Source organism: Anarrhichthys ocellatus, unplaced genomic scaffold (genome assembly GCF_004355925.1).
Source record: "Anarrhichthys ocellatus isolate YVR2014 unplaced genomic scaffold, GSC_Weel_1.0 scaffold102, whole genome shotgun sequence".
NCBI lineage: Eukaryota > Metazoa > Chordata > Actinopteri > Perciformes > Anarhichadidae > Anarrhichthys > Anarrhichthys ocellatus.
Window position 1 is genome coordinate 708,323 of NW_022280132.1, and position 14,474 is coordinate 722,796.

The window sequence follows — 14,474 nt, forward strand, 5'->3', positions numbered from 1 at the left end:
CACACACACACACACACACACACACACACACACACACACACACACACGGCCTCATGCAGGAAAATGACTGGGACAACCAGACAGAATATTATCTTTATGTTTTATTTACTTTTAACTTTTTGATTTTAGTGATTCTAGCAATTCAATGCAGCTCATTGCTTATTCCTCCCCCTGTGGAGAAAGGTCTGGACCTGTTCATACTACAAACTAGTGAAGATGACAAGTTATCTCATATCACTTGTAAGCAACACTGAAAAACAAATCTGTTCATGCGTGTAGGTATTGCATTAGGCCAACATGTAACTTCATCTGCATGTATTGCTGTGATTGAAGGGTTCACTGTAAATCGTTGGTCTGGTATGAATGACACTTACGATTCCTTTACTTAAAATACACAGATTAAACTCCGACTAGTTCTCACAAGGATGGAGGAACACACACACACACACACACGCACACACACCATGGTGGATCTCATCTCAAGTCAAGCCTTTCATTTCCAATTAACTCAGGTCACACTTTTATTTATTGGGCTGTAAAAAACCTGCAAAATACTGGGCGCACACACACACACACGCACACACACACACACACACACACGCCAATGAAATCCCCTATAATTGCAACAGACATGTTCCACTTCCTGTTCTGATTGACAGGAAGAAGTTCCACCTCACTAATCAATCCCTGCACGCAATCAGTCCACCTGTCAATCATTGGCTCACTCACAGTGGTCTGCTTATCAAAGAACGGCAGAGATAAGTGTGTGTGTGTGTGTGTGTGTGTGTGTGTGTGTGTGTGTCCTAAACAGTCCAATAAATAAAACACTAACCACTGAGAGCTGTCTGACTAAGTTTGGATTGAAGGACGGGATTTGTGTGAGATCAATAAGAAGTGTGTCCTCTGTACGTAAGTGCCGGTGCGTGTGTGTCTGCGTGTGTGTGTGTGTGTGTGTTTCTGCGTGTGTGTGGAAACAGTGTGTCCTGCAGTTTTTCGCTTGTGCTCATTCTGAGATTCAATTACCTGGAAAGGGAAAGAAAACAGAAAGATGTGGACGGAGAGAAAGAAGTGGAGGCAGACGGGAAGAGGAGGAATGCAGACATTACGTTTTGAGGAATGACTTTAGCATCTGAACCAAACATGCTGACCGTGCTAACATGCTAAGAAAGTTAGTCTGGAGACCTGCATTTACATTGTCCCTGACATGTTGTATCAATGTGTTGACAGAATTGTAATATGTATGTTTGTATATGATGACACGACGTTACTTCATACAGTAGTACATTTCAGTTGTGATATGTAGGTCAATAAACTATGTGACTACAACAACAGTTGTAAAATATTTCGTTAGCCTACTTAGCCAGCGGATACAGCCAAAGCCTCCACTGAGAGCACATCAATAAACAGCTGAAATGAATTGGTCAATTAATGGATGTGTCCATTGCCAATGACAATAGTTTGATGAGTGATAAATTATTTAACTCATACAGTATATTCATATATCTCAAATTTGGAGATTCGCTACTTTACTACTGCTTTACATTATTGGAAATACATATTTTGGGGTTCTGGACTGTTTGGACTAAACAAGACCTCTAAAGATGACATGTTTCACTATTTTCTGAAGCAAATGCTCAATTAGGAATATAAAGACCACCCCATGCGATGCTGGATCATGACGTGCCACACACACACACAGGTTTCCATCATACTCTTTGTAGTATGGGAACCAAAGCAACAATGGCTGCTATGCTCCATGTGGGAAAGGAACCCGCCACATCCCGAAAATGAATGGATAAAACAAACTTGTGCATGCTGTTAAATATTCCGGATAAGAGGGGGAAACTGCCTGAAGCTGAATGCAGCCCTTAATCACATCCACATAGACCTTCTGGGCTCTCAGAAGTTTGTTTGTGTGAACATTGGGAAAAATGGGTTTGATACATCTGTGCTCGCTCTCCTTTAACAGAGTACTCTGTTGGAGTAAACAGTGGCGAGACCAAAGCAGAGGCCTGTGGGGATCCAGAGAGCGGAGCCACATTTTATCTCCACTCCGCTTTTATCTGCTGTGTGGGAATAAATAAAGCCTGCATTACTCCCAGATCTCCCCCTCGCCGAACTCTCACACACACACACACACACAGATTGTTCAGGGTAAAACTAAAGCTCGTCTTTCTCAACACAAACACACTTCCAAAGTTAATCAAAACAAGCACCCGAGGCTCAATGAAGCCATCGATCTCTCAGAGAGGCATCGAACGCGAGCAGAAACAGGAAGAGAGAGAGAGAGAGAGAGAGAGAGAGAGAGGTGAGCGAGACGTCTCACAGGGAGACGACCCGCATCCACAGCATCGCTGAACACACGGCGGTTGCCAAAGGGACAAGGACACTGAGCTCCGGCAAAGCATATGCGTGGGCATGTGTGTGTGTGTGTGTGTGTGTGTGTGTGTGTGTGAGATCACGATCTTTGCAGTTCAGAGTGAAGGGTAACAGTGACCGCTGTGCAACATCTTGGACAACAGAGAGAGACAGAAGGAGGAGGGGCCAGTTTGACTTGAACGGCCAATGACGAGGCTAAACCCGGGCACGGTGTGTGTTTGTATCAGTTTCAGCCGGACCAGTTGGAAAATCCTGGGTTTGGTGGTAGCCAAGAGTTATGGTTCAGAGTGAGCTGAATCTGTAGCGGTTTTGGTGATCCTCTGATTTATCCTCCGGCACCAACGCTATCGAAAATCTTCGTAAAATGAATGACTGAATTCCAGTCAACCTCTGCTGTACTTTTAATGTACAGTACATAACAATGTTAGAATGTAGCCTGAAAACAACACGCTTGTTTGGTGTAAAGTTCACTGTTTTGAGTGTGACATCAAGAATATCAGGAAACATACATAGTTGTGATAACAACTTCAACCGTATTGCTTAGCCCTAATGTGCACCTTCTAAAATAATTGTATCTCATTTTGTACGCACATTCAGTCTGTCCTTCAAGCCCCGCCCCCACTGGTAAGTTGCTTAGATGTGTGTATGTTAATGGCTACCACAACGATAATCTGTATTCACATGTGCAGACCTGCCACTATTAGTTTGTCTGGCCTTTTGATTGTAATATTTGACAAACTACTGATGGCTATGAACACACCCCTCCCACATTTATTCTCATTTAAATGCATGTCGGCAGTCTTCAAGGGGCAGAAGGGCAGAACAAAAGGAATAAGGGTTCCTGTTCTAATTTCCACTTGAAGCAAGTCTCGTCTGTCGTCTACGAAAAAACCGACAGAGAAGACGACCTCTTTATGCCGGCTAATTATTCCAGAGAAATGAGTTGCCTGCAGCCTCGGCTGATGTTGTGCTTTGTTTTTCCTCTGTGCATTCCAAATGTGCACTGATCGCATGCAGACACTTCATTTTTCATGGTCTGTCCCTAATTGCTGTCTGCAGTCAGTCATGCTGGATCTCACCACAGGAGGGGACTCTGCGTGTGTGTGTGTGTGTGTGTGTGTGTGTACTGGCAGGTAATTAACTCAATATAGTCAAAAATCAAGTGGAAGCAAATGAACCAGTAAAGCTAATTCTGGAGTGTGTTGCTGTGGATGATTGTCATGTGCAGGCAGGAGGCAATTAGCCGAATATAGTCCAACGGAAAAGAAAAGGGGAGAAAACGAACAACCCATTTGACTTTCCCCCATTAGCTGCAAAGTAGGGGAACATCTGCACGGCGGGAAATGGAGTCGGGTTAAAATGTTCATGGACAGACACAGATTTACAGGAAAAAAACACTTCGGTGTATCCGTCTACTTTTCCATGCTTGGCTGGGAGGCTAAAAGCCCTCGCTGCTAATAAGGCAGGGGGTGAAAGTGTGAGAATAAGGAAACGGTTAGCACATGAGGCCAGAAAGAGCAGCGTGAGCGATGGAGAAAAAGGAACACATATGGAAGAGCGAAAGCGACTTGATGAAGATACGCCGTTAGAGGTGCAGAGGAGGGCCGGTTTGGTAATTACACTTTCGGCGGCGACTGACTGGTTGCACTGTTGAATGCACTGCCCGCGTTTTCACCCAATTAAAGTCTGTCACCGTGAGGGAAAAAATTATAAAAGGCCGTGGCGATGACAAACGAGGAGAGCGGAGCAGCAGACGGAGCCCAGGAGCGGCACAGTTAACGGCACACTCGGCAAAATGGAAGTATTTGTTATGAAATCAATCCCGTCCGAACCTCCCGCTGTAGCGTGTGAAGCGCTTTTATTATGAAAGACCAGTCGCGCGCTCCAATTATGTATTAGCCTATTTAAGTCTTGTAATTAAGGAGCACATTAGCGGTAGGATCATAAAAAGAGAAAATGGGACTTTTGTAAGCTGATCCGACTTTGTGAGTTGCAGCACTGACCAAAGTTTCAGAGTGAAAGCGCTTTGCAGTAAAGCGCTCCAGCAGACCTGTTGGTACTGGCGTCTGGTCCCAGCGGCTTCTTTATTCATCAGGCCGAAACCCAAGTTGTTTTTCTCTCTGCCCTTTTATTCCTCAAATCATGACCTGTCTGATCCAATAATCAGTTAACAATATTACAGACCTTGAGCTTGGAGTGCTTGACATTCCCCCCCCCCCAAAAAAGTACTGAGGTTCACTACACAGCCTCAATCAGACATAGCTCTCATTACAGGAAGTACTGCATTTATTTATGTCTTCTTGTTGATTCTATTATTTTCGTCTCTATTACATTAGGAAAAAGTGGGGAGGTTTTATGAAGAGGAAGTATGGGTCCCTGGGCCTGACACACAAAGACTGCCTGATAAGATAACATGCTGCATTATGGGTCGTTCGTAGCCTTCATGTCGCTGAGCTAGCGAGTTTCCTTAAGTTTGTTTATCGTGTCTCTTCTGGATTTAATCAGCCCGAAGTGTTCAGGAAGCCCAGTTCAACTCACACAGGTCTTTGACGGCTTGTGTGACTTTTTCAAATGTCTTTACTTGAGAGACAGAAGAATAACTTGTAAACATGTTTGGACAAGCCACGCAAATGTGGCATTAACGTTCCCTAGTGTTTCATGGTAAGAATAGAGCTGATCCTGATATCGGGCTGATACTGACTCAAATAGCTGGATCTATTATGCTATATTTGTCCACTATATACATTTTATACTGGAATCCTAATCCCTGTGTAAGATTTGACCAATGATTTGCTGCAGTAAAAAATACCTGTGGATGATTTGTTACTATAAATAACAATTCAGTCTATGTATCTATGTATTTATTTGGATGTACAAAAGTCACCTTATATTCAGGCCATTATAGTATTTTAAAGAAAAGGCACAAAGTACAAGTAAAGTAGACTTGTGTAAACTTCTTAACAGTCTAAAAAGAATGCGTTTGTTTGCGATTCATTCATCGGAGAATTTGACTTCTCCGTCCTCTGACAGGGCAGACAGCAGGCGAAGCCAGCCAGAGTTGTTCACTTCACCTCCGTCTCTAATTCCATCCATCTATTTACCCTCCTCTACCCCCTGAGTGAGTTTTGTTATTACACTCTGGCGTGATTTATTCATTGTGTCCATCACGGCCTTGCTCTTTTCCCCTCCATCCCTCCCTCTGCATAACATTTTCCATCTCATCTCGGGATGCACCGCTGGACTTGTCCAATCTCTTGTCTGCTGAGGTGTGAGATGTACGAAGTGGAAGTCAGAGCCGTAACCCCCGCCGGCTTCCTCTCTGCCCTTCACGTTTGACAAACAAAACAAAAAAAAAAAACCTGCTCGCATTCAGGAGCAGGCAGATTCCACTTTATATGCCAGCGATGGTATCGTTGTTACCTCGTTGCTGAGTCTGAGAAACAACTGCAACTAAAACTAAAACTTATTGCACTTTCAAACTTTCCCGAGTAGGCAGAAGTCCGATGTTTGCTCGACATCTGGGTCAAAGAGAATGTACAGAAAAATGCTTAATAAAGCCAACGAAGATATTGACTGATATGAAGTGGGCATTGGTGACCTGAACGTCGTCGGTTCAATCCCCTGAGTGGTCAGGATTCATCTGGGTTTAGAAGTGAAAAGCAGCACTGGCACCAACATGATAATATGTTGTGTATATGCAATGTAATGTTATGTAATGTATATATGTTGAGATCCTAAAAGATAACATGAAGTGATGATACTGTAACATGACGTCTCCTGACTCGTATACACCACTAAAAACTCACTGAGTGGTCCAGACCTTTCTCAGCCAATGGGGAAAAATACTGTTGAGTTTTCTGAGGCGGCCACCATCTGCAGTGAAGTGGTTCATTACTAAAATATAGTTCTCTCTCTCTCCTTTGTGCCGAGGAGTCCAAGTTCAAACGGGGACAGTGCAGTCCTGTGGAACCCAGCTGAGCAGACTCGTCTCTCACCTGGGCCCCAGATACTCGAGCGGGCTCGCTGCTTTCTTCCACCGACACATCCGGCGACTCCTCTTCAGCTTAAGCTCTCTCCTCCTCAACTTAAAGAGGATCAAGAGATGAAAGCAGAGATACAGGACGGAGAAAGAGCGGAGTGAAGGCGGGGAGAAGACGACAGAAAGGAGTCAGAAAGGGAACGAATGGCAGCAACGACACAGAGATACATCGAAATGAAGAAGACGGCAAAAGAGAACGTAAAGGAAGATAGAAAGCTTAGCGGCAGGACATGCTAATATCGGATTATATAAGACAGAGGAATGCATGGAATGTCTCATCCATACGAGTCTCTGTCTTACAGGTCAATGCATACAGTATAAAGGCATGTGTGCATGCCGTACTAGAGAACTTCTTATAAGCTCTGTGCTTCACTCACGGTTCACACAGAAAAGAAAAGAAAATTCAACAGTGGAAGTGACAATTTTTAAAGAACAAACAGCCCTCAGTAGGTGCCATCTTTGTTGTCTCAAGAATGTAAAGTAAACGTGTGTGTATTTCTCTATACATACTGTGTGTGTGTCTGTGCATTGAAAGGAGACGGGCATGTGCGTGTCCTGCGGTAAGAATAGTACAGGAACACAGTTTCCTCCTTTAGCTATGAATCATGCTGATGACAAGGACAACTGACAGCCTGCAGCAAGATAAAGAGGTGTGTGTCAATGTGTGTGTGTGCGTGTGTCAAGTGAATGTGAAAATAAGCAGGACAGACATCATGAATATATGCAAGGAGAAGATAAGCTACTCACAACACACACACACACACACACACACACACACACACACACACACACACACCCTGTGCTTCTTCTGTTGCCCGTCTCCTCTGAGAGAGCCCAACCTTCAGCATGAGTCATCACCACAGTGGCTGCTCCTGATGCACTTCTACTCTGCGCTGCTTTTCACAAGCAACAACAGTGCATTCAGAGACACACACAAGTGTTTGCTGGCTTCATTTGGCCTCTTTCTGCTCTCGACTGAACAAAAGTGCAGAGCTGCGTTAGCTCTGCAGACTTCACATGATTGGCTCTTTAAACGTAAGCAAGAGTAGCTGCTGTGTGCATCTGTGGCGCACCTGCAAGCACCACAGTCACGTTTCAGTGAAAATGTTGTGCGAACTTCAAGTGAATAACAGTATTTTGTTGGAAATGAGGAATTAAGACTGGATGAGTACGTGTTGCTTTCAGCCCGTTGGTCCAAGTGTCTCTGGGGGCGTTGTCTTTTTTTGATACTACCAAAGTGTGGACTCTTCAAACTCCCAACCTTCTTCTTTTAACAGTAAAGATAATGGTGTACAAACTCAACATTGAGACAACATTTAGAGTCCTATTGCTGCACAAACATTAAAATCCTGTGAGAACACCAACGGACAAAAACAAAAATAGATGATTTTTACTTTTTGTGCTAAAAAAAGACAAATACACCATTAAAAGTCCAAATTGAGGTGAAGTGTTGGATGACGGTATAGAATTGTATCTCCCTGTCAACGGTCTTGGTCGGATTGGGTTCCAGATCAGCTGGGATGTCCAAACTACAGGAGTAATCAACGAGCCGTTAAACCATCCACCTCCGTTATTGTCTCCGTCAGTAGCGGCGGAGGACACTCGGTAATTATTCAACATGTTCTCATGTATATTTAAGTATAAAAATGGCACTTCATATCAAAGAGGTTGCCAACCCGTGGTTTAAAGCAACTGGTGAATGACAAGAGGGTCAACAGGTTTATTTGTTTTTGTATTCATCTGGTTGTGATCTCCTTGTGTGTGTGTGTGTGTGTGTGTGTGTGTGTGTGTGTGTGTGTGTGTGTGTGTGTGAGAGTGTCTGCCTCCCAGCAGAGTCTCACTGCATCTAATGATGTGCCTGAGCACGGGCTGCAACAATACAGCAGCACTCCTCTTTCATCTTCAGCCCTGTATCCTCCTTCCAGCGGAGTCTTTCATTTATTTTCTTTTTTTTGTTCCCCTCCAAAACAAATGCTAATAATATTCTAATCTGATCGTGTGTGTTTGTGTGTGTGTGTTATTGCAAAGTTCCACCTCCACAGTGAATGAAGCTGCTCAGTGAAAGAAAGAGAAGCGAGCTCTCAAAGACACTGGACAAAATAGAAGGTTAATTCTTCTTTCCTTTTCAAATGCTGCGCGCACACACACACACACACACGCACGCACGCACACGCACGCACACGCACACACACACACACACACACAGGTTACCTGGCAACACTTGGTTGTTAGTCTTAAAGCGTGTCAGAGAGAGGAGAAACAGGAGCGACGGACCCTCGTCCATTAGCCAAGAGGTAAACACCATCTGGACCTCCGCAAATGCTTTACCCATCACACACACACACACACACACACATACACATACACACACACTCCGTGAGCTCCATTCATTTCACTCAATAACACACAAAAACACAGGGACACACTAGCAACACAGGTGCAAACAGCACAAACACTCTGCCCGTTAACATCCCGGGTGGCAACGCACACTTTTTAATCCACGCAAACACGGAGGGGGGGGGGGGGCACATCGTGGAGCACTAATCCTCTTCCTGCAGCCGCAGTAAAGCGATTAAAGTGAAGTCATGTCAACAAGGGCCAGGTGACGTATCAGGATTCACTGTTTATTCGATATCATATAGATAGTTGAAGGCAGATGCTTCTATACCAACACGGCCTCGGTGTCAAGCTGTTGCATTGGAGTAGATTGTACAGGTGTGCCTCATCAAGAGGACATTGATCTGAAATAGGACAGCTGGTTTTACTCCACACCATCTAACCAACACCATCAACATGTAACAATCACGACAATACAAGCAAAAAGTGGAAGAGGAAAATACAGATCCTATGAAAATCATCCTGCACAAAATATAAAACAGTAGAGTATTTCATAAGATATGACACAGACGGTAAGAAGAGAAGCAGCAGAGAAGAAGAAAAAAAAAAAGATGAGCCAGAGGGGCTCAGGTGGTCTTCTGAAATGCTAAAGTAAGTCAATTCAAAGCGTGAGATGGGGCTTTAAGGCCGGTAATATAAAAACTCTGACAGCCGTGACCCCGACGAGCAACACCGCACTGAAGTACGATGTGCATGAACTGCTGTTTGCTGAGAAACAGAGACAGAGAGCCGAGGTGTGGAGCGAGGAAAAGGAAAACATTCACAAACTTGCCCTTGAGAAATAGAATGGCCGGGGATTATTTACTCCACGAGAATAACTCTGCGGATCACGATTTCCCGCTGGCGGCGGAGATGAAATCCTACATTTTGATTTTAGATCTTTGTCCACCTTCACTCTCACCACAGACGGTGGTCCACAGAGGCTTTTCATCACCGGCATAGTATCAGAAGTCACAATTTGTCCTCATCATACACACACAGTGCGCACGCACACAGTGCACACGCACACAGTGCACACACACACAGTGCACACACACACAGTGCACACACACACAGTGCACACACACACAGTGCACACACACACAGTGCACACAGGTGGCTTAATGTATGGCACACAAGACTTTATGAGAGCTACTGGTGATTAGACACTGATGCCATCTGCTGGTGGTTCTTCCCACGGCAGTTTGTGTGTAAACCAGGTTCACAGTGTGGAGTCACGTCATTGTTTAACTTCTCATCCCAACCTGATCCTCTAGAAATCATTCCTTCAGCCATTTAAATGTGATTTATAGCCATATGTCTTATTAGTATTTTTGTACTACATGTTTATGTATTATGTAAGATGATGCCATATCACAGAGGGTGATTGCACCAGATTCTTCTGCACCTTAACAAACAAAACAGGAAACTGAACACAAGTTTGCTAGTTTCGCTATTTTAATGTGTTTTTCGTTTGTTTGGTTTTGAGTGTAGCAGAGAGGGAGTTTTATATGTGTATGTTTATTGATCTCCATCAGGCCACAGCCCTCTTGTTTTGCCGCGTGTTTACAGGCTGAAAGCATACGACATGTCTCAGCTGGGGATGTCATGTTTGGGCGTTCTCAGGAAACCACAGGCTACTCAGAATTGCCACCAACTGGCACGCGAGTCGCACTCTACATTATTATTATTATTATACCATTTAAACATTTAAAAAGAAAAAGCAGTTTGATCAGTTCATGTATCTCCACAGATTTTCTTCTTTCTGTAAATGACTAGTCATGTATAACAGTAGGCGGGGAGACTACTTTGATAAATGAAGTCATTTAGGGAATAAAATCCCTAATCAGTCTTTCAAATGTGAGGAATTTGCTCGATTCACTCACCTCATGTCTGTGTAAACTGAAAAGCTGTTTTTAATGTTATCAGTAATTAAAGGAGTTCCCACTGTGACCAACATCTGACATGATATTTTTTTTTACATTATATATTTATTAGCTGAACTCCCACACAGCCACAGACTGTGCATATTAAAACACAAACAGCTCTGTAAACACCTTTTCAAAGGACGACGGGAAGAACCTCACAACTAAGGAATGCATATGGAGCTTTAATAAATATATGTTGAGTTCAGTGCCAGTGTGACTGGACATGTTACATTTTACAGCTGCTCCTCTAGTAATCCCCTCTACAACCAGCAGGGGTCAGAGAAGAGCTTGCGCGCACGCTCACGCGCACACGCACACACACACACACACACACTGCAGACATCTAGACTACAGCAGCCACTGTGCTGTATCTTGACCCATTACAGCCAGCGAATGCACGCACAAATAGAGAAGTTTACACATACACACACACTGGCATTTCTGCTCCAGTTCTTCCTCTCAGCACTGAGCAAACAAGCCTGTGGATGTTAAGTGCCTCAGTGTGTGTGTGTGTGTGTGTGTTAAAAACCCTGAGTCATCCTGTGTCTGCCTCCCTGCATTCAGCTGGCAGGGTTCCAGTCCAACAGACGGGGTTCCATATGTGAGTCTGCAGATATCAGACAACCTGACCGCACTTCATGTTTATGTATTGTTTTGCAGGATAAAGAGCAAATTTAAGACAGATTTTTGTCAAATAAATCATGCAAACAAGTTTCAGTGGTAAGGTGGCACCCATGATGCAATCATTTTTGCAAATTTTGTCATGTCAGCTATTTCCCTGGTGAAGACCCAACAGGGTCGGTTCGAAGCCCGTTTGTGTCCGTTAAAGTTTTAGAGGCTAAAATGTACATCATGGAAAAAACGGTAAATAACTTGTTATGGTGAGCAGGACTTTTGCGGTCTGTGTGTGTCTGTGTGTGTGTGTGTGTTGCGTTAGTGCACTGACCAGTCCGGTGAGAGACGGAGCAGACTGCCCCAAGGTTTGGCTCCTCATGCGGACCAGGTTGTTCCCCTCTCCTCCTCCTCCTCCTGCGGACATTCCCCCCGTGGCCCCGGGCCCTCCACAACCTCCCGGTGGCCCCTGCCAGGCCAGCTGGCTCACTCCGGCGTGCAGACTGCTGGACAGAGGCAGCAGCTGCTTACCTGTGAGGCGAAAAGGGAATGACTCGGTTACACTGGGGGACACACTGGACTGGAGTCCCCCGTCTGCTTCTCACTACGGTTTGGTGATTCATCGGCATATTGTCGGTCTCCACCCTGAATGACTGGATGAGAATCAAGCTGGCTCAAGTTCAATCACAGCTCGCATTAATCATTCCCAATGCAGCTGTCAATTTCCTAAACCCAAAAGAAAACCCAAAGAACAAACCGGTCTTTGTGAAAACCTAAAATACACCCGGCCACACATGTCTGAGCTGCTGATTCACATCCGACTCGTACTGTCACATGGCCTCTGTTTGGCAGTTAATCCGGGCTAGAATATTCACTTCACGACCGTTTACGGACGTGGCGGATTGGTGCCGGATTAAGAGCGCAAGAGATCAGGGATCAAGGTATGACCTCAGGTAACATCGGCCCCGTGTGTGTGGAGACTGTGTGTGTGTGTGTGTGTGTGTTACCGGTCATGGCCAGGCTGCTGCGTCGGGTCCAGCTTTCGTCCTGGCTCAGCTGTCGGTGCAGTTTGGATTTGGTAGCGGCGGTGGCCGCGGGCGACAGGTCGGGGTTGCTCAGCTTCCTGAAGAGGAGAGGAGGTGGAACCACAAACTCCCTCTGGAGAGATGGAGAGAATGGAGAGAAAAGAAAGGAGAAGAAGACTCTTTAGACTTTGATACTCGATGTCAGCTCATATTTTGAGTCTCCATACTGCACACCAATGATCGGTACCAACAACTGTGGAACAGGTTGCAGAAGGTCAGAGGTGTCGTGCAGGTGAACTGATGAGTTTTACTTTGTACATCATTTTTCATCAAGGTCGGTTAATTATTTACTGGTTTTAAAATATATAGAAATAAATTCTTTGGAGAGGTCACCAAACTGATAATGTTCCTTTAATCGGCTACACCCAGATATCTGTGTCCAACACTACCAGATAAAATAAAAAAATCACTTCAATTGGAATAAAACACTAAAGACCTCATCGCTATGGTCCAATTTTTCTAGTTTTTTCTACTTGTTGCTCACATTTTTCTATATTTCACTCTGAAAGTCAATGTACTATACATCCTAAATGTGGTTTCAAGTAGAGAATAAAGAAATGCAGGACCTGCAGTTAGACAGTGTGGGGTCCAAAACGTCATGAAACACGACCACATCTCCCTATCACACACTAACACACCTGTTTCTCTCAGTGTGTAACAGGAGCACGGGCGCGGTGAAGCCGACTCTCTGTCATTAACCGACACTTTCAGGTACAGAGCGGAGAGTCTGACTTATAACTCAGTTCGTCAGCGCCATAAAGGGAAAGTTCCTCTGGACTTTCTCCACGTCCCCAAAGCTTTCCTAAGAGACGCTCCAGAGAAAATGCAGTGCAGCCAACGCCAACACACACACACACACACACTCTGAACGTCTGTGTGTGATACTGCGGTTAAAACGATTTTGGAAACATCCGCTGTTGCCATGGAAACAAGGCCTGCCTGGGCTCATAACCCTCCTCTCTCTTGCCGGTGGACGAGCTCTTGACGAGACTTTTCCAGCAACATCTGGACGGCCCACGCCAACACACACACACACACACACACACACACACACACACACACACACACAGAGCTCCCAGACGGCTGCACGTGTGACAGAGCTTTAGTGAAAGCTTCCGTTACTCTTCACCAACGAAACCTGAACCACACACACACACTCCATTAACTCGTGCTGGAGTATATTATCTGCAACAGGCCACATTAACATACTTTGGCATCTCATTCATATATGAAACTAATGGACACGCGTTGCTTTACGTCGCACGTAGCGCTGGGAACCAAAGTTGGAAACTTTTAGCACTACAACAGGTGTTGAGGTCAGCCCAACCAGCTGATTGCTGTACGAGTCGGTCACAAAAGACAGCAAATGAAATACTTGACAATCAGTTTATTACAATGATACAAAAATCATGTAAAAATCAAATTTTGCCAGACGGCCATAAGTCCTGCTTGAGTTATTATGAAAAGGATAGATACCTCAGTTTACAATGTCCAAAGGCCCAGAAAGCCACACATCTGGATCCAATTTGGGTCTCAGCGTCCAGAGGATGCAATGTTTATTAACAACAGGCTTTCACTCAGCGCCACATTGGCCCCACTGTCGTCTCATTTCAACATGACACTGACGCGTGTGTGTGTTAATGCATCGCCGTTGATTGACAGCTTCAGTCGCTACAACCGAGTCGCTGCAGCATGCTGACTCCACTCAAGTTCATTGTCAAAGCCAGAGAGTCTGCTGCAGTACTTCATCCAAACAGCAGGGGGCAGACAGACAGTGGTCTGCTGAGGGAGCGTGTGATTGGAGGCAAGGTGTGGATCGAGCTTCTTTAAGGACTGAAATTTATATACATAGAGATAGAAGACAGCTAAGAGGTCAGGAGGTCAGGGTCCGCGTGTGTGTGTGTGTGTCACCGCGCACACACCGACAGTCAATCTGACTTTTGCCAACGGCATCCACTGCACAACTTCAAAATATATCTCTATCTACAACTGTCTATCTACAACTACAGTGTGTGTGTGTGTGTGTGTGTGTGTGTGTGTGTGTGTGTGTGTGTG

General features: G+C 44.8%; 1 protein-coding gene across 1 annotated transcript in view; it reads right to left on the reverse strand.

The window, feature by feature from the left end:
* mast2 (microtubule associated serine/threonine kinase 2) overlaps positions 1 to 14,474 on the reverse strand; it is a 142,069-nt gene that overhangs the window by 98,557 nt on the left and 29,038 nt on the right. The window contains 2 exon segments of the mRNA XM_031876024.1: positions 11,669 to 11,865; positions 12,342 to 12,492. Coding sequence (XP_031731884.1) covers positions 11,669 to 11,865; positions 12,342 to 12,492 — 348 coding nt within the window.